This window comes from Dipodomys merriami, unplaced genomic scaffold (genome assembly GCF_024711535.1).
Source record: "Dipodomys merriami isolate MVZ:Mamm:240054 unplaced genomic scaffold, mDipMer1.0.p SCAF_148, whole genome shotgun sequence".
NCBI classification, from domain to species: Eukaryota; Metazoa; Chordata; class Mammalia; order Rodentia; family Heteromyidae; genus Dipodomys; species Dipodomys merriami.
This window is the reverse complement of record NW_027202804.1, coordinates 1,380,071-1,406,537: the sequence shown is the minus strand read 5'-3', so window position 1 is coordinate 1,406,537 and position 26,467 is coordinate 1,380,071. Positions and strand designations below refer to the sequence as shown.

Sequence of the window (26,467 nt, the reverse complement as noted above, 5' to 3'; positions counted from 1 at the left end):
AGTTACTCCAGATCTTTACCAGGTGGATGTGCACCACTGATAGCCACCGCCCATGACGCTAATCATTGGTTCCTTACCCTTTTTTCCTCTTGTGATTTTCCAGTAAGTGAATCTCTTTCCTTGCCGTTAAATGGGAGTCTGAAATGGTTGCATAGTATTCCATACTCTGGTTCCACTTCTTCCCCCACTGTGGCACATTTGGGTGGATTCCAGCTTTTTAATAGCTGTGGAATGGGGATGGACATTTTGTAATTAAATGTTTGTACTCATCTGGGACTGTTCTGTAGTTCTATTTTGTGCAGTAGAATTGCAGGATTAAGGGATTTGCTCCCCAACCTTTTACATCTTGATTTGCCCCCTCAACCTGGACCCCTGGAGTGTTGTAACAACTAGAATGTCCAGTTGCCTACATTTCCTGCCAAGTTGGGGAATTAGCACTTTGTAGAAATGTCAATTAAATCTGCACATCTCTGATTATTAGTAAAATCGGGCTGTTTCTCATGTCTGGCCATTTGTATATATTCTTTCATGAATTGCCTTTTTATTTTATGTGCATGGCTATTGGGAACATATTGATTGCTGATGGAATGCCTGTTCCATGCAGTATAATTTAATTTTCAAAATGTCCCTTTCTCTTTGAAGTTCATTTATCTCAGAGTGTCCATTACTTTAAGTACATATTCAATGCTGTGATCAAAGGGAAATTATAGAGAAGTCAGCTCCACTTCCCAATTCCCTTCATTGAAACCTTTCAGGCATTTCTTCCCAGTGTCCACCTTGGGCATTTTGGTTCCAGTACTGCACATGAGGAGAGAACACCCAGGAAATTCCAGCTCACCATTGCCAGCTTACTCTGTGTGTGTGTGTGTGTGTGTGTGTGTGTGTGTATGTGTGTGTGTGTGTGTGTGTGTGCACACGCGCACGTGTGTGCGTGCGCGCTGAGTTGATGATGTAGTGATTTGATTATCTTGGCTCTGCGTTTTTCCAAGATCTATTCATGATCGGAGCTATTCGGGCATGTTTTCTCTCATGATGAGCCCCGTTCCAGTGTGCTGCTTTAAACAGCCGTGCGATAGGCTAGCAGGCTGGATTCATATGGTTTCTGCTGGGGGTAGGCTGGCAGGCTGGATCTGTGTGGTTTCTTTATGGAAAGAAGTTATGACTGGAAACAGACATGGCCTAGTTTGCAAGCTAACCACTGCCTATCTCAGCAACTTCCTTTGCACCCTGCTTCACATGTGTGAAACCTGATGAGAACCCTTCTCTGGGCTTCCTGACTCTTAGGCACTAGGAATGCTGTGTGCCTTGCTATGCATTTGTCCTCCAATGACCTCTGTAGGTAACTCTTGTAGGCATTGACTTGTCTTTGCTTTGCAAGGAAACATTTCCGATATTCTTCGGTTGGAGGTCAAATAGTTACTTAGTCCAGATAACAGGAGAGAAAGAAAAAAAATAAGGTTATTTTTATTGTCATCTGGGAACCGAAAAGACATTAAAGTTGAGGAAAAGAGAAGAAGGGAAAGTATTAGACTTTTCCATGAACACTTGACCTGCCATTTACCCCTGAGGGTTTGACATCAGAGTTCTTGTTCACTTGAGATTATGTTGGTTTATCAGACTTCTCGGAGTGTGTATTAAATCTAATGTGATCAACCCAATTGTATTTAACTTGGCTGACCCTTTGGGTGCTGGTGGCTCACACCTGTAATCCTTGTTACCCTGGAGGCTGAGATCTGAGGAGCAAGGTTCAAACCATCCCAGGCAGACAAATCTGAGAGACTTTTATCTCCAGCTAACCAGCAAAAAGCCAGAAGTGGGACTGTGACCCAAGTGGTAGAACACCAGTTTTGAGTGTTAAGAACTGAGGTAGACTACAACAAGGTTCAGAGTTCAAGCCTTATTACTAGCACAGGAAGAAAAATAGAATTTGCCCTTTTATTAGAAACTTCTGGGATTCAGTAGGGACTTTGAGACAATCATGACTCAGGTTGAGTCAGTTGGCTCTTCTGAGCCTTCCTTTCCTCGGGAGTACAACTTTGCCATCACTATTTTGTGCCTGCAGATGCAGCAATGAAGAGCCTCTCTGAAGGTCAGGTTGCTTGCAGGTCAGGAGCAGTGACCCAGAGCTGTGGAACTGTGAGTCCTACAGGACTACAGCTTGGGTGCAATCACATCAGAGCTCTGACACCCTCTGGCTAGGGCATGCAAGAGGACTGTGCAAGGCTTCTCCTCAGTGTTCAGAAAAGAGAACCAGATGTCAGAGCAAGGTTCCGCATTGTGCAACTGATTGGGTGGCTGTGAAGAGAATCTCTTCGCCCGTGAACAAGATGGGACTCCAGCCAGACCTCCACGAGCAGAAGCTTCCTGTTGTATGGAGGAATTCTCTGCAGAGCAGAATTGTCCATAGGACAGAGTTGTGCTGAGTTTCATAGGTGGACATGTTGGCCCTTGTAGGCCATACAGTTTCTTCATGGCTGGCCTACGCTTTGTCTGTCCTCGTGGGTCACAAAAATGTCTCCCAGCTGCCTTCATTGGAGTGTGTGTGTTGCCCAGTAAGGCAGCTAGGACCTCTCAGTCCAGCAGCTGGGTTCCAGAAGCTTCTATCAGCTGAGAGATCATTATTGTAGTCCAAAAAAGTTGCCATTACAACTTTATCTACTAATGAAGTTCTAAGTTACCAGATGGCGTGTTTGACTAGGCAAAGAGCACACGGGAAGTGTCACAGGGAGCCTGCTCCCCACCCCCAGCCTGCCCGGCCAGTGAGTCCACAGTGTGTAATGAGGGTCTTATTTTTAACTTTGGGAGTTGCTTCCCTAGTTTGCTTGCTCACTCATGTTTCCCTCCCTCCATCCCCCCTACTCTCTCTCTCACTGTCTGTCTGTCTGTCTGTCTCTCATTATTGGGTGAGCCATATCCCCAGCCTCCCCTCCCTTTTTTTTCTTTCTTTCTTTCTTTTCTTTGTTGGCCCAATCAGGGAGAGATTCATTTGTATTTGTGTCTTGTCACGTGCCACACTGTCAGTGAGCGCGCACACGTGCATCTGTCACTTGTATGATCTTGCTGTCATTATTGAGAACATATGTTCGTTTCTGGTCTCTGCTAGACATGGTCACCACGTTAGCATAAAACAAAACACCTTTCTTCACATATGGTTCAGAAGTGTGAAACACGTCTCACTGGGCTAATGTTGAAGTGTTAGCAAGGCTGGTTTCTTCTGGAGGCTCAGGTGGGAACCTGTTTGACCCTTCTTTTCTTCTTCTTCTTTTTTTTTTTTTTTTTTGTTGGTTGTGGGGCTTGAACTCTGGACTTGGGTGCTGTCCCTCAGCTCTTGAGCTCAAGGCAAGTGCTCTACCACTTGAGCCACAGAGCCACTTCTGGTTTTCTAGTGGTTTTTATTGGAGATCAGAGTCTCATGGACTTTCCTGCCCGGGCTGACTTTGAACCGCGACCAAAGTTCCTGTGGCTGCTTGTTTTCCTTAGCTTGTGGCCCCATTTGCCACCTTCCACATACACCATTCTTCCCATACTGCCATGGCAAAAGGAATCATTTAGGTTCAGATTAAGGATTGTAAAAAGGTCCTGGACTAGCCAAGTGGGTTTTGAATGTGATCACAGGGGTCCTTATAAGATGGAGGCCTTGGAGGTTGGACTTTAGAGGAGGAGGGACTTAAAGGTACTACCAGCTGGTGTTCAGTATGAAACCAGACATCTCCCTCCCCCCGAGGATGTATAAACCAAACCGACAAAAATATTAGTAACTTGATTTCTGTGCTCCTAGGACAAAATGTGTGTGTGTGTGTGTGTGTGTGTGTGTGTGTGTGTGTGTGTGTGTGAGAGAGAGAGAGACAGAGACAGAGACAGAGACAGAGACAGAGACAGAGACAGAGACAGAGAAAGAAAGAGAGAAAAAGGCAGAGAGAGAGGGATTGCCATGTGTACATGTGCATATTGCCTTTAAAGATACAGGATATGAAAGCTTTTGTTGTTGTTAATACTTGAGGAGACAGCTGCAAAGGAATCCCGAAGTACCTTCTTTTTAGCTGTTTCTTTTTCAGAGATGAGGACTGAACTCAGGACCTTGCACTTGCCAGACAAGTGTTCTTTCACTGAGCTAAATTCCCAACCCCCTGAAGTACATTCTCACAAACTAAAGAGAATGTTTTCTCTCAACTTGTGCTTTTATTTTCTTTTTTTTTTTAAATTTTACTACTAGTCTTGCAGTCTTGTGAAGCTTTCTTTTATGCATGTATCTTCTGAGTTGGTATAAGGACAGCAAGTGCTGTCATTGGGTGTGAGAGCACAGTCACCAGACTTGAGTCCTATGGACCTGCAGTCAGTTGTACTTGCTGGTTCCGTAGTTTATGTTAACTGCAGGCCCATCACTTGCCTTTGTTAATAAGCAAGCGTGCTGTTGCCCGCTTTTCTAAAGGATCACTAGTATCTCAATGCGCTGTTCAGACAGTGCGGGAAATGATGGTTCATGTGAGTGGCAGGCTTGGCTTGCTCTGCTTTGTGGACTCGTTTTCACCATTCTTGTTGGGTCTTGTTTCTGCTTTGCTCCCTGATATGATGTCTTGAGTAGCTCTGGGCTCTTCATCCCTTACACTGCTGAGGGTATAGCTGAGCTCTGCTAATGCTGGTTATTAATCTGACAACATACACCAGAGAGGTTTTATAATTGCCATAATTCCTCCTCGTTCCATTCCGTTTTCCAACTCCTCAATGGTTCACCAGCTGCAAACTTGCAGCACAGCCCTGGAACCCGAGGTGGAGAGTCGTAGATGAAATTTAATGATTCCACCACATTCTCTCAGGGCTGCACTCAGATTTCTGGATACTATTTTGGATCTACACACTCACATTTCAAGCAACCTTTTTATTACCAAATATGCAAAATGCAAATGTAAGCTATGTTAGATAGGTTAGCACACTGAAATTTTAGGGAGTGACTTCTCAGTTTCATGTTTTAGTTATTACAAAGGTGGTCTCATTTGAAGAATTTAATTGTGTTCAGCTTTTCAAAAGATACTCTTTCTTCTCACCTCTCAATATCAAATGCTCTCTTTAAGCTATTAGAGAGAAGTACTGGAGAGGAAATTGTATAGACTGGTGCAGATGGGTAGAAAGGTCTAGTAACTGGAACTTACTTCCCTCATGCCATCCAAGCAGGCCCATCTAGGCAAGCCAGCTCACAAGGCAAGGCATGTATGTGGTAGAAGGCTGCCCTGGGCTTTCAAAGGTTAGGATGTGGCAGAGTTGTTGCAATAGAAACAAATCTTTCTACATTTCCACTCCATGCACTGTCAAGCCCTTCTGTCTTCTAAGAGATTTTGTGACTCTTGCTCAGGTGCTAGGGAGCCACATGAATTTCTTCATGTTTCTTGACTATTACCTTTAGGAATGGCTTTGTATTGTGTGACTGTGTATGTAAGTGTATATGTGTCCATGTATGCATTCACGTGTGTATTCACACATTGGTAGGGAGGATTGATCTTGTTATGAATAGAAAACAGCAAACATTGTAGTGCATCCTTCCCTATTTGCATAAATATTAGCCCCGGATTTCAGAATCCATGAACGAGCTCTATTGTGTGAGCTTTGCCAAGTCTTTTTTTTTTTTTTTCCAGTTATGGAGCTTAACTCAGGGCCTGGGTACTGTCCCTGAGCTGTTTTGCTCAAGGTTAGCACTCTACCACTTGGAGTCATAGTTTCACTTCTGCCTTGGCTGGCTTCAAACCAAGATCCTCAGATCTCAGCCTCCTGAGTAGCTAGAATTACAGGCATGAGCCCCCTATGTCCAGTGGGAAGTCTTTATGAAAGAATTTAACTATCTTTTTTGAAAATTTAAAAAAGTCATATTTTTATTATCTTTAAGTAGTCCTATAAGGGATTACCATTCAACAAATCCGTCATAAATTCAAGATTATTCTCTGCACCTACTATGTGCTATGCCTGCTGAATTTCCCCTTTTCTTTAAGTTTTGAGGAGCCATCCATCCCTTTTCTTTTGTTTTTTTTTAACCTTTTTCATCATGATAGTCAGTATGAGATTTTTCTTTTGTACAATATCTGATATTCAGAGTATATCACTGGCTTATCTCTTCATCTCCTGTTTAGTTTCATATTTTACTTTAATTTCTGTATGTCAGCATCTGTCACTATGGTATTTAAGCTCTTGGAAGATGTTGGCAGTTACTAACTGCTTGAGAACATAAAGCACTCTGCTGTTCTAATGTTGTACTTCTGCCGAGTTGAAAATTCACATTATTTGGTGAAAGCTGTGATAATTTAGGTCCTGTTTAGAATTAACAGTAAGAAATATCTTCCCTGTTAAGATGATAACTTTGATGTTAAAAAGCCGGATCATGTTTTCTTCTGTGTTAGATGTGAAAAGAACCAGATGAATCCAAAGCTATTAATAATACTGTCACACAAGGGATCCCACTGTGGAGAAGCATGCAAAAGATCAAGTCCAGGGAAAGCATTAAGCTAAGAAGAGTGCATTTGTGGTGACATACAGTGTCATAGGGGGGAGGCACAGCCATGTAAAACAGGAAAGACATTACCGGCCCATCGGAAAAAGCCAAAGGCAATAGATACACCTAGCTCTCAAACAAAGCAGAGGCATTCCTAAGAAATGGAGGGTTCATGCTCTACCTTTGGACTTCCCTTACTGGGGCACAGAAAGTTACCCATGCGCAAGCCCTTAGAATCTTCACAAATGTGGCCTAACATTAACGTCTAGTTCAGCACACGACCCTGCCAGCTGTGCTGCCAAGTGTGGGGATAGTTTCCTCTGGAGAAGATGAGCTGGCCTTCCCTTGGGTATCTCTAATAGTGTTTAAAGAGAGAAATGCAGGAGGCAGAATGTGGGTTTTTGACTCTACAGTCACTCAAGTCCCATTAAATTCAGTTTTATTAATTTTGTCCTGATATTAGAAGCCAGCTTTGTTGACTTGTATATTTGATCATGAGAAAATCTTTTGTTCTGTGAGCTTAGATTTCTTTCCTTCATCTAAGTTGGACTCTCTGTCTTTCTACTAAATTTTTCAATTATCAGTAGGATAAAGAAGTAATTAGGCTCAAAGATATTACTAGGGGGAAAAAAACCCCACTTCTTACAAAAACTGATCCTAAAATATAAAGGTAAGGAAAAATGTTCTTTGTAGGCATGCCTGTCTGATTTTCTTTCTACTTGATATGTATGAGTTCTTGGAGTTAAAGATAAGCATGTGTACATTTATATGGCTTTAGAGATCTCTACAATAGAGAATCTACCGTTGTGACTGGAATTTATTCAGCATGCAAATGTGGGTGGCTGACTGTTTTATATACACCTGGTCTTGAATGATGGGTAGGCATGATAACTATATATAAAATTACATTAAAGTCCAAGAGGTGCTTTTATGAGGCGGGCTGGAAATGGCATCCGATTTTCTTATGGCTTTTTCATGTCCATTTTGATGAATCTATTTATTACTTCCATAATGAGTAGTACACATGGTTGGTTAGCCAAGTTATTGAACTTTATCAACCTTGGCTGAAATTCACAATGCGTGCCAAACTTGTTGTAACATGTAAGAAATTACATCTTGGCTAAAAGGTTCAATAATGATTACTCTGATAATGGAATCTTTTACAAAGCATGGGATTTCATGGTATGCCTGAGCTTCTTAAAAATGACTGGTACAAGGACACAATGTATAACATAAAGCTGGAGAAAACTATTCGCAGTTAGAATAGATTGAGATTGATAATAGGGTCATTCGCCTCCAGGACAGATGGAGAAAAAGTGGCTGCTGTTACCTGATTGCAGACTTAGGTGTTTGATGTCAGGTGCCTCTCTTTAGATCTGGCTATCTTCATGTGACTTGGGATTCAGGTTTGGGGGACACAGCCTGATAATGTGGTGTTATATTACCTCTGTTCATGTGCTCTAAACTCATTGGAAGTGTATAGCCACACTGATCTTTACTTATAGACTTAAGGAATGTAGAACACTTCACTTTCACTGGAGAAATTCCACCCCAGATTGATCTGTTAACTTGGTGTGAGGATTTGAGGAACTTGACGTAGAACATATGTCTCCCTTCCTGATTTAAAGTCAAATTGAGAAATAAGACCAAGGAGGGGGCAAATGGAAGACATGAACATTACTCAAGTCATGGACATAGCTGACATTGTAGAATATGGCTTATATCTGCAGGCTGGAAAGCCTTTACACCTGAACACCAGAGGTAGACAGCATGGTGGATCAGAGGCAGGCCTCTCTAGAGGGCAGAGTCCTGCAGGAGACAGTGTGTGCTTTTCATGCTAGGAGAAGGAGAGGCCCCCATGGGCCGGAAGTGGAGGAGGTATGCAGAGGGAGGGTCAGGGGTGGTAGTACAAAGGGACTTCTGAAATGAGGAAGCTGCCGTTCCTTTCCTTTACCCCATCAGCTGGGAGAGCCAGAGTGGTTAGGATTGTGAAGCTTTGGGAAAATGTGTGTTCACTATCCAGCTTGCTTTTGGATTGTGAGTCTTCTCACTCTTATTGTAGATAACTAGACACATTTGTTGTTGTTGGTGGTACTCAGGGCCTGGGCGCTGTCCCTGACCCTCTTTGTGCTCAAAGCTAGCACTCTTACCATTTGAGCCCCATCATCACTTCAATTTTTGAGTGATTTATTGGACATAAGAGTCTCACGGAGTTTTCTGCTTGGGCTGGTTTCAAATCACGCTCTTCAGATCTCAGCCTCCTGAGTAGTTAGGATTGCAGGCTTGAGCTGCGTTCCTGGCTGGATGTTTTTGACTTCTGCCTTTTCCACCTTGCTGGCTCTGGGCCTTTGGCTATGCTCTTAACTCCAAGTCTCAGTGTTGTCATGTGAGGAGTGAGGACATGACACCAGCCTGAGGGAAGGTGAGAAGTCGATGAGATGAAATGAGCGCGCCCAGCATGGCACCTAACAGAGCGTATCTGTTCACGAAGCATTCTGTGCTTATTGTTCTGTTTCTAGGACAAAGTTTGGTTATTTTCTTAACTTTCTATGGTGAACAATTTCATACATATGCCGACATAGAGAGAATTATATTTTTCTTTTAAAGATTAAGAAACACTTAGGTAGCTGTAACCCCTCTGCATATCACCTCTATAGTAACAATAAAAAATTAAAAGAAGATTAAAAAACAACAACATCGATTACAGTGCACCCTTGAACGAAGCAGGGCGGACGACTCACTTGTGATTCAGAGACTAACCCACTGAAGGACAGCCCTCCACTCGTTATGGGTCTCTGTTCCTCTTTGGTGGTTTGGTATCCATTGGCCTGTTTTATTTGACTGCCTCAAATTGTTCCTAGATGCAAGAAGAGATTTCTTCAAAGCTGGGGTTCTGTGTGCCTTGCTTGGGTAGTAGCCATCCTTTTAGCAGATGGCAGATGGCAGAATCACAGCAGGGTTGTCTTTTTGGATGTCCATTAGACCTAAGTCTCTCCTATGATAGGAAGCGTACAGGAGGAGAAGGAATAGCAGGTGAGGGAGCCTTTGTTAAAGGAACCGGAAGCTGAGTTCAGGGGAAAGGGGATTCCTTGGGGGCAAGTCAGATTCCAAATGGACACAGATTTTTGTTGACTGCGCTTCGTCACCATTGGCAGAGCCGATGGGAAAGCATCATAGAGCCACACCATTCCCTCTAAGACTCCCACAGGAGCTGGCTCCATTTTGCTGACCGCATCCCATGCCCTTTTGCCTTTTAATTATTCTGTCCTCTGTGAAACATTCCCTTTAAATTTTATTGTTTACTTTTCATACTAAGAAAGATTTCATCATATTGCCAGCGAACAATGAAGACACAACTCATTCGTTTTATTTTTTATAATGCTTCACTAGTACTCAGTGAACAATAAAGATGTGTGCGGCATAGTTGGCTCAAAATAAGGATGTGCAGCCCACAGGGAGAAGGGAGCAAGGGGTGGAAGTTAACACCCCTTTTCCAGTGGAGGCCCAGGTGCGGAGTCCTAATGGGCCTTGGCTTCTGCCTTTGGCTTGGGAGAACAGGAAAAGTTTGAAGAGTAATTGTCTGTATCTCATTAAAAATTTCCAAAGAATGAAGATATGGGAGGAATCCACATCTCTTGAGTGTGTATTTTTAATAAAAAAGACAATAAGACCCATTTGGGTCAGCCTGAGATTACAGTCAGGCTTGCGAGAACCTCGAGTTCCATGCTACGGGAAAGGGGTGAAGAGCTTCGTGCGCCTCTCCACTGATATGAAAGGGAGCAACTGTAGAAACCGGGGGGTTTGGAATCGCAGCGTCATTGGGCGTCTCTGTCATATGACATTCAGTCGGCCTGGACGTCTCCAGGCACCTGAGTCCTGCTGCTCTAACATTCCAGAAATCAGGTGTTGTTTTTACACAACCTGTTCTTATCTTCAAGTTGGTCAAAACTGTTGTGGTTATAAACAAAGCCAAACAAAGCTGGGTGCCATTGGCTCATGCCTATAATCCTAGTTACTCAGGAGGCTGAGATCTGAGGATCTTGGTTTGAAGCTAGTGCTTCAAGCTAGTGCAGGAAATTCTGTGAGACTCTTTTTCTCCAATAAACTATCCAAAATAAAGCTGGAAATAGAGCTGTGGCTCATTTGGTAGAGTGCTAGCCTTGAACAGAGAAGTTCAAAGACAGCATCCAGGCCCTGAGTTCTAGTCCTAGGACTAGTACAAAACAAACAAAAACAACAGGAACAACAACAAAAGCTTGAGAGGCAGACAGCACATATCTAGAATACTGTGTTACCAAATAGTGTCCTAGAAGAATCCATTAAATAAAGAGGGAATGGCCGGATACCAGTAGCTCCTGGCTGTAATCCTAGCTACTCAGGAGGCTGAAATCTGAGGATCAGTTTGAAGCAGTAGAAAAGTCCATGAGACTCTTACCAAATTGCCGCCAAAAAAGCCAGAAGTGGAACTATGACTCAGGTGGTAGAGCACTAGCCTTGAGCCCAAAAGCTATACACACACAGACACAGACATAGACACAGACACAGACACAGACACAGACACACACACACACACACACACACACACACACAGACACACACACACACACACGAGTTAATGGCTTGTCATTTGGTTGGAGAAAAGATGAAGATAAGTTAGACTGTGCACTTGCATTATCTATCTAAGAGAGCCAGCGACCTGGCTTACTTCAAAGGACAGAAGCTGGACCAATGGACATAATTCTAGGACACAGTGCTCAACAGCTTGAATTTGGTGTCTGTGGGGTAGACTTTTCTAATGATTCAAGTTGTGTACAAAGTAGATAGTATACACACCACTGGAAAAAACAGTATTTTGTATTGCTGTTGTTTGGAAAAGTTTGTGTGTGTGTGTTTCCCTTAGCTTGGAGTCCCCCATAAGCTGAACCTGAGGCAGGCCTATTTGTATACCATTTAGGATATGATTTGTGGACACATAAAGAGGACTGGGAGAATTAAGCGAGGAGGGAAAGACAATGCAGAGATTGTTTTTCAGTTGGGCAGTGTGATGGGCAGCTAGTGCTCGAGTCCATGGGCCTTTGTGAGAAGTCATGAAATGCATCTCAGAGCTGTGGCCCAGGAATGGAAGGCATTTTTCCCCCAGCTTCCATCACTCCTGGGCCCTGACGGCCCCCGCAGGTATTCAGTGGGCCAGCTGTTTGCAATTGCACATGTGTTAGTATAAACAGTTTCTCTAGGCATCCCTTGCTGCAGTGGCAGATGATGTACAGGGTGGGAACAGGGAGCCACCCTGTCCTCCAGGTGAGGGGCTGAAAACTGAGGCCCTGTGGTTGGGTGCAGCAGTTGGACAAAGCTGGGAGGATTTGAAGTGGTGGGGAGATGTCTGCTCCTTGCACCGTTACTCAGCTTTCTTTGGTCCTGTTAAGCTACTGTGAGGTTAAAGGGCATTCCCTCCCCTCTCGGCCCCTTTCTCTCTCAGTGTAATAGAAATCCAAACCTGTTTGCAGTGAATTCTGGGGCCTCTACTTTGACCATTGTTTTATTAATGTGCTAGGATAGCTCTTAACAAAGGGCCACAGACTGCCATTTAGGACAATAGAATTGAATTGTTTCCAGTAGCTAAAAGCTAAATGTTTGAAATCAAGGTGTTGGTGGAGCTACACTCCCCAAAAATCTGCTGCAAAGGCTCTTCTTTGCTTCTTCCAGCTGTCGGTGGTCCTAAATGTTCCCTGGCTCATTAGCACAAGCCCAGCCCCTGCTCTGTCTGCAGAGACATTGTCCCTATGTCTCTTTAGCTTGTCTTCCCTCTATGCATGCCTTTCTGGGCCTACATTTTCCCCTTTCTATGACACCAGTCATACTGGATTACGGTTCAGCCTTATGACCTTATTTTAGCTTGATTTCTTCTGTTAAGCCCCTATTTTCAAATTACCATATTCTGAAGTCCCAGAGGCTAGGACTTCAGTGCATCTTTTTTTTTTTTTTTTTTTTTTTTTTGAGGGGGTCGAGGATAAATGACACAATTGAACCTTTGGCAGCTGTACTGGACGAGCGATGTTCTCCATTCTGCATGCAATCATTCATGAAGTCGTCCCTTGAGCAGGTCCTTGCTGAGTGCCTGTCATCTAGCCAGCCTTGTCCCAGAAGCTGGGACTTGCTGCTGCCACTGAGAGCTTGCTTCCTCTTAGAGCGTGATTTCCGGAGGTAGTTGCTCTTTTCCCGGAGGTAGTCGCTCTTTTCCCTTTTTTTTTTTTTTTAATCACCCGTTGGGAACCCAGTGGGGAATTGCCTGCTTTCCAGTAACTGCCCCGGATGCCTTGAGCAAATGATTTTCCAGTCACAAAGGTGGTTCAGCTCGCTGGCTGCTCAGGCTGCTGTGGAGGTCATTTCAGGGCAGAGCTTTGGATGCCCAGTGAAGGCCCCTTGTAATGACAGCTGACTGCACACAGGGACTGCCCAGTAACTTGACTTCCTTCTCTTTATTTGTCAGAGGGACAAGCAAAATGTATTTTCAGCTTTCTCTTAAAAGGAATTCCAGAGCATTGGATCTTAGCTTTTCTTTTCTTTTTGGCATCCTGGACTCCTTTGGGAATGTAACCTGACTCTTTTCCACAAGGGAGACTAGCGCATGCGCAGCCAGGCATTTGCGTATAGTTTTGGGGTAGAAGGAAGGGTAGTTCATGGACACTGAATTAAGTAATCCAGATACTTTCCGGGAATTATAATCATTAGTGGCAGTGAAATATACACATCTGCTTTACAGAACCTTTTGATCCATGAAAATTCATTGAAATAAAAGTATGTCTAGAATGTTTTTCTTAGCTTTTTATAATAGTCCTCTTTCTGATAGAATTCATCAGTGCACAATTAATAAAGTATTTCTGATTTCAAATTACCCTTTACCAAACAATGGAAATTTCCTATGTAAGTGGCAGGTAATGAAAAAAATTCAGTTACTGACAGGCTGTCATGGCTGAATCTAAAAGCTAGGGGCAAAATACATATATTCTATGGGGTTTGCATTTCCAGACCTGAGTTTCAAATTCTTCCTTATAAAATTTTAAATTTCTTTTTTTCTTTCTTTCCTTCCTTCCATCTTTCCATCTTTCTTTCTTTCTTTCTTTTTTCCCTTCCTTCCATCCTTCCATCCTTCCTTCCTTCCTTCCTTCCTTCCTTCCTTCCTTAAATGGGACCCTCTAATTACTGAATTCCCTCTTAAAATCTCTTAACATATTTGGTCTCCATACCTAAGATAGTTATTAAAATGCCTCCTTTGGTGGTCAATACATGTAATTAATTTAAGGAAACCAGAAAGAGTTGGTATTAGAATTAGGTGACCAGCCAATCTTATTCACTTACAGTAGATAGCAGATGCTCAAGGCACTGGAAGGCATTGTGACATCCCAACGTTTCCTTACAAAGCTAAATAGTTATCCCCTCTGTGGAAACAAATTGCTCAAATATTACATGATGAAAAACTAATGTTAGTTTACTTAAAACAAAACTGTAGCAGTGTGTTATACCCATAGGAACTCTTCAGCCAACATTAAGTAAAAGCAATGAAAGCATTTGTAAAAACATTTGTAGAAACACGGTATAAAAGAAGTAGCAATGCCAGCTATCCAGTGCTGGTTGTTAATCTTTCAGTAGCATTCCTGCTCCCTTGGAAGCCATTCACCTTGGATGGGATTAAGTGCCTTAACTAGAGCTTTGTGTGAAGTTGTGATTATAGGAGAATAATTTTTATTTTATTATTTATTATTTTCTTGGGCTGGCACTAGGACTTGAACTCAGCTCTTGGCCTGGTATTTTTGCTCATGGCTTGTGCTCTACCACTTGAGCCACACCTCCACTTCCAGCTTTTTGCTAGTTAACTGGAGACATATCTATCTGGTGCTGGCTTCAAACCGGGATCCTCAGATCTCAGCCTACTGAGTAGCGAGGATTACAGGCATGAGCCATTGGCACCTGGCTGAGATAACTTTGAATGAATCCGTTTTTCTTGACAAACAACATTGTGCTAATTTCTGCAGGAAGTTGAAACCCATACTGTTGGATATAATGGAGGTTTGCGTTTTCCTAATTTCTTATTTAGGCTGATCTGAGCAAAGATGTTCAAATTTCCACTTATTTAAACAAGATGTAGTTCTTGCTACGCTAAAGGAATATTTTTAGCTTAGTAATTTACTGAGAAACTGCCTTATTCAATATTTGATGTTAAATTTGAACTAAAACATATAGCATCATATGACATGGTTTCTTACATTAACATTTTGTTGGATTAGAAGCAGAATCAACACATTAGTCATCTTAATTCATTTAAGTTGGCTTTCTCCAGAAATCTGAGATCCAGAAACAACACATTTGTCAATTTTGCACACAAAGGGAGAAGTGGGATGTAGTTTATAGTTAAACATCCAGCTTTGCAATGAAAAGCCAATGTAGTTATCGTAAGCTGAATGAAATTCTGGGTAAAACAATATAATAAGATTTAGATGCAAATGAAATACTTAAGAAATTTGTTTTATGCTTAACAAGATTCTCTTCAGATATGTTTTTACGGAAACTTGTAAATTGTCCCAAATTAAATTTTCTGTGGTTGTCTTCCACACGGGTTCTGAACTTGGCTGTTATAGATCTTAACTGTTTTTCTTTTAGAGAAAATGTGCAGGTCAGGGTCACCTTCACAACATTCTGAGCTCTGTTCTTATTTTTAATTGAATGTCAAAAATTGCATTGTCTACTCCTTGATCAGCAAACTATGACTCATAGGTCCAAACTCAGAACGCCGTGTGTATGTGCGAGCTCTCTCTGCCTCCATGGTAATAAAGTTTTACTGGAACGTGGGGACACTTGCTCATTTGCATATTGCCTTCAGATGCTTTCATTCTACAATGGCAGAACTGAGTAGCTGTGGCAGAATTCTTGACCAGCAGAGCCCAAGATATTTACTATGTGGCCTTTTACAGCAGTTAAACAACCTGTGCTGGAACTCCTATCATGACCTTCTTGACTCAGAGGTAGTAGCTGAATGAGAGGAGACACAAAAATTTACAGCTAGCTGAATTTCTAAAAAGCCTGGCAAAATCATCTGCTGAAAGACCCTTGGCCTTCATGGTAGGCAAGTGTCTGGTCATAGCTGATGGTTAGATTGCCAGGTTCCCAAGAAGTATAGATTTTTAAATCAGCATGTTTACCAAGTATCTGGTCATGTTACCTAACCCTCTCACTTACAATTGCTGTAGCTGACTGTGGCAAGTGAACTCGCTAGAAGCAGAGACTAAGGACTTTTGTGTGGGTTGTTTAATGTTTTCAAAGTGAATTGAGATGGTGTCAGCATTTGTGTTTAACAAAACAACTGCATCAGACATACACAGTCAAACAAACCACTGTTAGATTTTATAAAACTTAAAGTAATTATATTAAAGATCTAGGACAGTGATTTGCCTGTTGAGATCATCGAGGTATGTTTTAAAAACTGACTGTAAGGCAAGGATGTTCCTTTATTTGGTTGCTCTTACATTAAACCCAGTTTGCTGTGGTTTTTTTGTTTTTGTTTTTTTTTTTTAACATTTTGCCTTCTTGTCACATGTTGTGTTTTAGTCACTGCTGCATTCTTACCAACCCAGTCATCAATTTCTTTGGAGGTGTGGAAATCATTAATATTGGGTGTAGTTGTAGTGGGCACAGAGAAGGCTAAGTCAGTGAAGGCGAATGAAAAGCCAATTTGGACACTTTAAAAGCGAGCTTTCAAAAAGTGCTGTTTCCCCCACATTTTGTTGGAGCACCCCCCTGTGACTTTGCAAACAGAAAGAATTCAATCTTCTCATGAGGTAAAGTAATATACCAGTCCTTTGGAGGTGAGTGCCAAGGTCCATCTGGATTTTGTATAAAGGTGCTTGACTTAGAAAAGGAGTGGACATTGTCCACCCTGCTGGCATGGGGTGAGTGGGTTTTCAATGCGAGGTGTTCTGGATGGAAGAAAGAAGGGGGGCATCATCATCTTCTTTTAAAATTATGTGCTGTAAACAGCCCTCTTGTTAGCCAGCAGTGATGGCAAATATGCTAGGAGGCAGGCTGATCCTGGGCAGTTCAGCTAGGGCACCCAGCACCCAAAATGAACGCAGATCCTTCAAGTTACGGTTTCTGACCCATTAAACTGCCCCTATTCTGATGCCAGTTGCAAGTCTCAGGATGTCACCTGCAGTTGTGACCAACTAGCAACAAGTTGGAGTTCCTACAACCTCCTCCTCAGGTATGAGAATTTAGTATGATGGCTCCCAGAAGGCAGGACGGCATTTCGTTACACATATAGGCTTGTTGGCAAGGATGCTGAAGGATGCAGATGAATAGCCAGGTAAAGAGGATAACAGGGTGAGGTGAGATGTGTGTGTGTGTGTGTGTGTGTGTGTGTGTGCGCGTGTGTGCGTGTGTGTGTGCGTGTGCGCGCGCAGAGGTGCCATGGTCCTCTGAGAATGCCACCCTCCTGTGCCTCCATGTGTCCACAAACCTGGAGGCTGCCTGCCCACCAGGGTCTGTGGTTTCCATGGAGACATTATATAGGCATGATTGATTAAATCATCCGCCAATGGTGATACTAGTCTCTAGCCCCTCCTCCTTCCCAGAGGTGGGGCTGGGGAGGTGCGGCTGAGGCTGGAAGTCCAACCCTGTAATCACACAGTGATCCCTCTGGCAACCAGCCCTCATCCTCCAAGACTCATCTCATTAGCATAATTCATGTATCATGGAGAAATGACATCATGAGATGCCCCTTCGGTCCCAGTTACTCAGGAAATATCAGTGGTTTTTAGTTTCTCTGTGCTGGGAACCTGGACCAAGACAAAGTCTGTCTTTCTTAGTCCATCACAGTGTCCTAGACCCTGAGCTTGGTGCTGAGCTTGGTACTTTGGGGGCCAGATGGTGGGATGCACCTGCTTTAAATGCAGGCCGTGCTGCCCATTGGGGCCATCTTCATTTTGCCTTCTGATTGTGTGAGTACCCTCACATCAGAGATCATTGCTTTCCTCATCACTGACACTTCCTAGGGTTTCTTTGAAGAACACTTGAGAATTAGTGTATTTTGTAAAGCATTTGGCTGGGTGCCCAGCATGCAGTCGCGGCCCCACATCCTCCTCCCAGATGTCCCAGCAGTCCTCTCTGCAAATCAGGATCTTCAGAAAACATATTGTTTGCACTAGTTCCTCCCTTTCTTTTCTTACCCACCTTGATTGCCTTGTATTAAAATTCATAAAGGCCCATAAATTATCAATTAGATGTCATTCAGCTTGTTATTTTTAGTTTCTTACTATAACAGGCATACATGCATGAGTTACAAGTTGAAACAGCAGAGGCCCTACAATGTGCACAGTAAATTTTCCTTGTCCACAGAAGCTGGGCTCTCCCAAAGCACCCACGGGTGTCCCTGACATTGTTTTGTATTCTGACTTTTTTCTCTTCTTCCCCCTGCCTTCTCCCTCTTCTGCTCTCCATTTCTTACTGCCAGGGTGCTGGGAATCAAATACAGGCCTCACACATGATAGGCAAGTGCTCTCTACCACTGAGCTGGGTCCCATTCCTACTGTGTTTTTCCTTAATATAACGGTCATATTTTCCTTATGTGTCCTGATCATTTCACTTGTTTTTATCTGCAGTCAGTATTTTTTTCTATGCTTGCCATTTCATTGATTTTACCAAAATAATGGGTGTTTAGGTTGATCACAGTTTTGGACTGTTAGAAACATGCTGCACATATTAAATGCTTTTTTCCCCTCACATTTATGTCCATATGGACTGATCATTTTTTAGGATAAAGTTCTGGTCATGGATTAACTGGACCAAGGCGTGCATACACCTAAAATTTGATAAGTAATGCTTCAGTTGATCTTAGAGATGTTGAGTTCTTCCTTTCTTTCGCCTTCCATCTTTCCCCTTTTCTTTCCCCTTCCTTCTTCATTCATTCCTTCCTTGCTTCTTTCCTTCCTTCCTTCCTGTCTGTATTATATAGCCCACATTTTGACTTGTTTTCCACCAGACTTTGGTATTTTCTAATTTCTTAAGAGTTGGCATATGTGGATTGCGTTTAGTGAGAATGATTTCTAACTCTTTACATCTCAGAACTGTGTAGTTGAAATTATATGGAAGGTAAATGTCATCGTTCAGGGAATTAAAGTAAGTTCTGAAATGGCAGTGTGGATTATCTGGTCCCTGCCAGCGTGGTGCTGTTGACCTTAGGGTTGTGACGACTCCACATCCTAGACCGTCATCTGAAATGTCCCAGAAGAGTTAGATTTCAATACCATGGTCAATGTCATGCCACTGTAATTTCATTTACATTAATCAGATCACTTGGGAGAGTATGATCCTTCTGTATTTAGGAAGATGTCAGAGAAACTCATATCATCAGTGCTTCTGATTTTATTGTCTATATTTCATGGTTCTGGAGATGGAACCCAAGGTCTTTTGTGTGTCAGGAAAGTATTCTAAACACTGAATTATATCTTCTGGTTTACTAACACAAAATTTTCCCCAAATCTTAATTGTCCCCTGATCTAGCCTGAGCTGAAAGATGCAGGCTCATTGTGCTTTTGTGCATGATGCTGGGTCTCCAGATTGTCAGGGGCCGTGTGCTGCGAGATTTTGAGACTTGTTGCTTGGTTCCATAAGATTGCTTTAGTGGTATATTCTTGGGTGAGGGGTGGATTACCACCTCTGTGGCCTTTTAATGATGTTCATTTACAAGTAGCATTTGTCTCCAGTGGTTCACAATTATAAATTAATAATAACAACCCATTAGAAATTACGGGTGTTGTAAGTCCCAACTCCTTTGGGCATCTTAATAAAAATGATAATTAAAACCATAATTTACAGTAAGTGGGGACATGGTCCAAGTACATCCACAGTATGGAGAAAATTAAAAATCTCCAACTGGAGGAGCCATCCTGGCACTGGAGCAAGAGCCTGCCTTGTGCTCGCCTCCCAGTTCCCTCCCTCCTCCTGTCCATTGTCAATGTTGGCTGGGGCTGGGTTCCTACCCTTGTCTTTGGGCCCGAGGCGTCTGTGTGAGGCTCTTCCCCGCACCAGTGAGTCTGATCAGGTAGCTGTTTGCTCTGTCCTCTTCACCATCACATGCAGATTCCCTCCTCCCCTAGTGCTCCTTGTCCAGGTGAATGAATAAATGAGCTCACCAGTAGCCAGCGACTGTCAGGCCTAGACTTAGGCAGTCACCAGGACTTGTAGATAGTTTGCTTCCTGTGTGGAGTTTAGCCCTTTAGTTCTCAGCCTAAGAGGGCACTGTGTCCCTTCTTGTGGACCCCAGCGCTTCAGTGTATTTCAGACCCTATGCTACCTGGCCATGGAGGTGATCACTATGTTGAAAATTAACTATACAACTTATGGGTGGCAATGGGAGGGAAGACTGGGAAGAGCAAGGGAAGGGATGATATTGCCCCAAAAGAAATGTACTCTTTACCTGACCTATATAACTGTAACCCCTCTGTACATCACTTTTATAATAACAATAAAAATTAAAAGAATATATAAAATGGTAACTCATAGCGTTTCTCTCTGCCTAGAGGGGCGGCTGAATTTTAGCTTGGCGTATGGAGCTTTTACTCCCTTTCCTTTCCTGTGCTACATTCCCGAGGGGCTGCTGGCCAATCTTTATTCTTTATCTTTCTGGTTACACCTCCTGCCTCTTATCCACCCCCATGTAGTTTTTGGTCCGGAGTTTCTGCTGCCTCAGTGGCATTTTCATGGCAGATCCCTGATTGATCAGCCTCCCTGTTTCTACAAAGCTGGGGCCATTGCTAGGTCTCCCCCAGGTCCAGTGATCTTCTCATGCTTGACAGAGTAGGACTTGACATGGTGTGAAGGAAATCTCAGGAAGATCAGTAGGAAACGTTCTTTAAGATTTGGTATGGTGGTACACACCTGTAATCCTACCACCTCGGAGGCAAAGGCAGGAGGATCATGAGTTCAAGGCCCCTGTCTACAACACACAAAGATTTGGATATGAGCATCCAGTCTGAGGCAGTTCTGTGCCAAGGCTTGAGCCTTCCATCTCCAGCAGGCACCCTCTCTGACAATGGGAATCTGAGCATCAGGTCCCTGCAGTGGTCTGGCAGATGAGGACAGCAGCATGATGGCGGCTGGGCGTGGCCAATCAGAGTGCCTCCACCTCACCTCCATCCGCCAGCTGCTCCCTGGCTTACCTGGCTGTCACATAGTGGGGCTGGGGTCCTGTAGCACTCCCTCTCTGTTTTCAGAGAAGCTTGACGTCTGGGTTTGGTTTGCATGATCTCTTCAACATTCAGTGCAGGCAACTAACTCAGGAAGGGAAGGAAGAGAAAAGAAAAGACTAGAGGGTGGGAGGCAAAGAGAAAAAGAGGGAGGAAGAGAGGAGGGACCTGGAAGAGGAGGAAGGAAGGAGGAGAGGAGAGGGACTACATTCATCTCGAAGTCACCAGTCATGAAAGCTAGTGTAGGGTCAGTAGGCATGTGACGTTGGGGGTATGTTTTCCATTTTGTTCTATTTGATATTGATATCTCAAAGCTTAAAAACCCTGGGATGGTGAGGTATTAAACCCCCCAGCTGCGTAACTTTCCTGTGTGGATCTCATGTAACAATATTCCCATTGTTTTCAAATATCTCCCTTTATTTTCTTGGCATCATTAGCTTTAAATATTCTTCTGAACCCACTCTGGCCATCTCCATGCTGTTAGGCTGCTTCAATTTAAACCTTGTCATGGAGTTCATTTTTTATAATACAAATCAGGTTATTAAGCTTAGTAAACCATTGCCTTCATTATTTTGCACCAACTTTTGGCATTGTGCAGCGTGGATTAGCACTCCCGCATTTAGCTAATTGAGCTGGCCACACGAGCACTCAGTGAGGAACGCTATTCTCACAGGCTCTCGCCAGGGCTTAGCAGTAGGTAGCATTATTAAACTTAGTATTTTATTTTATTTTATAAAACTCCACACTCTAGAGATACGGCGTACTATAAAAGTGTTATTGTCCTTCCTGTTAAACCATCCTCGTTTGAAATATCTGTACTTTGTTTTTTGCTGCAGAGGCAATTGTAGAGGCTAAGAAAATGGAGTTGTCTCTCGTAGCTTTGACAAGCATACTGGCCCCTATGCAATACAGGAGATGGAGGACCCAATGAACAACCTTACAAGACACCGAGACAGATGGCTTCTCTGTAGCTACCATCGGGAATTACTTAGGGAGAGAAGGTGCAAGCCTGTGCCTGCAGCCTGTTGCAGACATAGGGCCAGATGTGCAGGTTTAGGCCATAGAAAGCCTTTTCCTCTAGGACATTTTATCAAGTGAGATAGCTGGGTTTTAGCAGGCTTATTTGGGGAAATAAAATTTGAGAGCAAAAAGGGTGTATGCTTTCTTCCGGCAGACTTCTAGGTAGTGTGATTCAAAATAACAGAATTTTAATACACACTTATTATTCATGGGAAGTCAGGGGTGCTGTTTGGAACCACTTGGAATGTTCTCAAATAATTCAGAATCGTGACTGTTATCAGTCAGTATGAAGTGTTTGTTCCTTTAAGTGATATTTAGTGAATCCGACTGGGTGCTTGTTCCATGTAAGCCAGACATAAAGAAGATTCAAAGTCCAAGTTGTTTACTGGTGACCCAGAGAATTGGATAAATAAAGACCAAGGTCTGCCTGGCTTTGTGTTGTGTTGATGCTCTTGGAGGTCCATTGGAAATATGGTTGCTGCTGGGGTGTTGGGGATGCACACCTGTAATCCCAGCATTGGGGTGGGGAGGTTGTGGCTGGAGGGCAGGGAAGTTCAGTTCAAGGCCAGCTTGACCTATGTACTGAGAATGTAATTCAAAACAATGGGAGGCATGCTATACGAGGTCTTATGTGACTCAGCCTTCATCTTTACATCCTGTGTCCCCTGGGCACATTGTCCGAGGCTCACAGTGTTCGTGCACAGGTCAGCTGATCATCTAGTGGGGCTGGCTATGCACTGTGACATGTTCAACCCAATATTGTCACAGAACATATCTACAGACATTGTACCTGCCTGCCTAGGGTTCAAAACCTCTTCTGGTTGAAAACCCGGAAGTAGCACAACAGTGTTCAGTAAAAGCCATTCAGCATGAATCAGCGTTTTGAATGTTGTCTTTCTCCTCCTTTCCTTTCCTTTTTTCCTTTCCACAATACCAGGGTCTGAATTCAGGACCTTGCACTCACTGTGCTTATTTGCTTACCTGGTGTTCTGCCACTTAAGCCATGCTTCTAGTCCCACTTTTTGCTGGAAGGAGCTTTAACAGACTTTTCTGCCCAGACTGGCCTCAACCATGATCCTCTGAGTCTTAGCCTCCTGAGTAGCTAGGATTACAGGTGTGAGCCACTGGCACCTGGCTGATGTGTTGACTTTTCTTTAAAACATAGGCTTTGAAACTGCCAAGTCTTTCGCCCTCCATGGTGCACACGTGATCCTGGCCTGTAGGAACATGACAAGAGCCAGCGAAGCAGTGTCACGCATTCTGGGAGAGTGGGTAAGCACTCTACTATTCTGTTTTTCTAATTGCCAAATGCACACGCCGCCCTCAACACATGGAGGTTTTAGTGCAGAGCATAAAGTTTATTGCTCTTGGAATAATGTCTTTATTTTTAAAGTCATCTTCACGTTGTTTACTTTATGAATGAAAGGATGAGCAAGCCTGTTATTACCCATGCATTTGTTTATAGTTCACTGTCAATGTCATCTGCGCTGTTAGTCAGAGGTTCCAGAATGTTTACTCACTTAACTCATTTATTAAGAAAAATAAAACAGGGGTAACCCTCATGAATGCAGCCAGAAGTTATTCTGCATGTATCTGTGGTTTTTAAGATTAGAAAGGAGTAGAGTTTAACCCTGTGTCTGGTCGTTGGCCTTTGCTGGTGTTGACATGTCTGTGCATAAACATTGATGGATAGCTTTGTGATACTGTTGAGACCAAGGATATATCACCAACCAGAGCCCATCCTCACCTCATGGGCTTGCCTTCTAGGTAGGGGAAACAGACCATAAAGGGACAGTCAAGTGTAATATTTACTATAACATCAGCTATTATAAGCATGACAAAGGACAATAAAGCAGAGTTAAGGGATGGATGCCTGAGATGCTTCAAATGGGGTGGTCAGCAGAGACCCCTATAAAGTTGTGATATTTGCCTTAAGACCTGGATGAAGGGCTGGGAAGGTGGCTCAGTGGTAGAGTGCTTGCCTTGCAGGCCTGAGGCCCTGAGTTCGATTCCTCAGCACCACATAAGCAAAAACAAAAAAAAGCCGGAAGTGGTGCTGTGGCTCAAGTGGTAGAGCGCTAGCCTTGAGCTGAAGAGCTGAGGGACAGCGCCCAGGCCCAGAGTTCAGGCCCCACGACTGGACCCAAAAAAAAAAAAAAAAAAGACCTGGATGAAGCAGAGGTGAGCCACATAAATGCCATAGGAAAGGGCTTCTTGGCCCCAGGAACAGCACATACAAAGGCCCTGAAGTAGAAAGGGCTACCAGGGTAACTAATGTGGCTGGAGCTGTATGGGAAGGGCAGGGGCAGGAGAAGCAAGGAGAGGTGGTGGTGGGAGGTGTTTTTCATTGAGAGACATTATTGGGGCATCCTCTAGGCATTGATATAGCTGATAGGCTGATTGGTTGGGCAGAAGTGGGTTGTTGTGTCGTGAAGGCTGATGCCCTCTCTTGTACCTAAGATTTAACTCACCCTTGCTCCCTAGGATATATCTTGAACCTACTGCCTATTACCCAGGAGAGGTGACCTAAGTGTATTTAATTTGGTAGGATTTGGTCTCCAGAAAGGCTTTCCTAACTTGTCTATGACCTTGGCCTAGACTTTAGGTCTTCCAGACACTGGCCTGGAGGACATACTGCTGGCCTGGAGAGGGTCACAGGGGGCCAGCCTGGCTGGTCATGGGATTTCTGTCCCTTTGACCAAGATTCCTAAGAGGCTTCAAGGAGGCAGGGTGCGTGGTCTGCAGGGATCCTCCTGAGTGACATCTTGGCACAGTGGCCTCAGTCCAGACACTGGGTCTAGCAGAGGTGTGGAGTTGGTCTGAAACTGAAGTATATGAAATAGACTTTCTCCACTCCCACCCTCTACCCTGCATTGCCAGGTGGTTCCTGAGGTACAAGCCGTTCCCAGCTGATTACTGCTGTTATAATGCAAGTATTATATTGCATTGAAGAATATAGAAGCAGACTTCGGGCAAGTTTCTCAACTTTTATAAACTGCCATTTCTTCATCCATGTAATGCAAGTGGTAATGTCTGTCAGGAGATATATTGGTGGTTTGTATTTGTATTGACTGTGTGTGTGTAAAGTATTAACACATTGTGGGGAAAGATTAAGTGCTCAATTAAATGTCAGCTGCGGCTATTAATAACAATAATGACAATAATTTCTTATTCATATGTGAACTACAAAGCAATGCTTGCTTTCCTTAACCTCACCCAGTAACTGAAGAGGAGCTGTAGGGAGGGTGTTTATCAGCATGATTCAAATCAAGTTGAGTTGCCATGAATTTCTTATCTGTCTGCTGATGTCTAGACTCCTACATTTTAATGGTTGCGTATTTTGTTTGTGGATTAGTATTTTCCAGGGTACCTCATATTAGCACTCCACTGTCATTCGAAATGCCATCTTAATTATTTATGTGATTGCTTATTCTTTTGTATTGACAAAGAACTACACTTTGCATATATTTAGGAAAGATGATTAAGGGATTAGTCATCAGGAACAGCAAGCATAGGTTTATATTAGGATGGTTATTGAGGAAGCAAGGAGATGAGGGGTAAAAATGAAAGATTTATTAGGGAGAGGTAATAGAATATGCATGTTTTAGGGAGAGCACATGGCTCATTTGATCATAGGTGCCCGTTTTGATGTTTTACTGTTTTTATTACTCTAGTTTTCAGTGGCGTTGGTACCAAGTCTGTTTATATCTTTGGAGTGAAGGTGGGTGGAAAGCTCCAACAGGATTGAGGCCTGGCAGTTTATTGATAAGCATCAGAAAATAATGGCTTGACCATCACTTTCACATAGGGGAGCACTTGGTACCCTGTGAGCCATATGGGCTCGACACATTGCTGTGCTTCAACTAGCCACCAACACCTGTGTTTTCAGGACGTGGCGTTTGGGATAGGTGAGGATGGTGAGAGATGAATTGCTTACACTTTTAAATGAGAACTTGTGTAGAAATCCGGCTACTTTTAGTCTTCCTCAAATCTACCCAGTGACTTTAAGAGTCGATACAGCTTTTCTGCTTGTGGGAATTTCCTCCAATCCTCCTGGATACAAGATACTTAAATCCTGTAATTTGCATTTCCAGATGGCAGGTCTTAGGTATGATACCTTTTATGTGATTGGTGTGTATGTGTGTGTGTGTGTGTGTGTGTGTGTGTGTGTGTGTGTGTGTGTGTGCGTGCACGCATATGTGTGTGTGTGAGAGAGAGAGAGACAGAGAAACAGAGATAGAGAAAGAAAGACAGACAGAGACAGAGACAGAGAGAGACAGAGACAGAGACTGAGGGAGATAGAGACAGACACACAGACAGAGAGAAAGAGGAATAGAGTGAATGGAGTGGATAAAATACATGCCTTGTGCCTGTCCATGTCGGCAACTTGGCGTAGAAAACAGGATGGTTCTTCAATATGTTGGCAACTTACAGGACTCATCCCCATTGTTTTGAATGATTGCTAGCTAAATAAAAATATAAAAACGATTAATATTATTAATACTTATAGATTATTGGGAAGAGTTCATCCTGAATCAGCCTGTAGATTTGTTTCTCATTTATTTTGCTTTAAAAATTGTCCTTCTGCATGGTATTGGATTTTCAATAAATAAAGTATGATATAAATAAGACTGTGAACCAGCAAGAAGTGTATAAACCACTTGCTTAGATCAATAAAGCACACACTCACAGAAGAAGGTTAAGAGGAAGTTCTACAGTTCTTCAGATGTCATTCATC

General features: G+C 43.1%; 1 protein-coding gene across 4 annotated transcripts in view; it reads left to right on the top strand.

Moving 5' to 3' along the window:
- The window catches only part of LOC138826683 (WW domain-containing oxidoreductase), a 737,670-nt gene that overhangs the window by 13,613 nt on the left and 697,590 nt on the right, over positions 1-26,467 (top strand). For all 4 annotated transcript variants that reach the window (XM_070021914.1, XM_070021911.1, XM_070021913.1 and 1 more), the window contains exon 5: positions 22,895-23,001. In XM_070021914.1, coding sequence (XP_069878015.1) covers positions 22,895-23,001 — 107 coding nt within the window. The remainder of the gene's footprint in view (positions 1-22,894; positions 23,002-26,467) is intronic.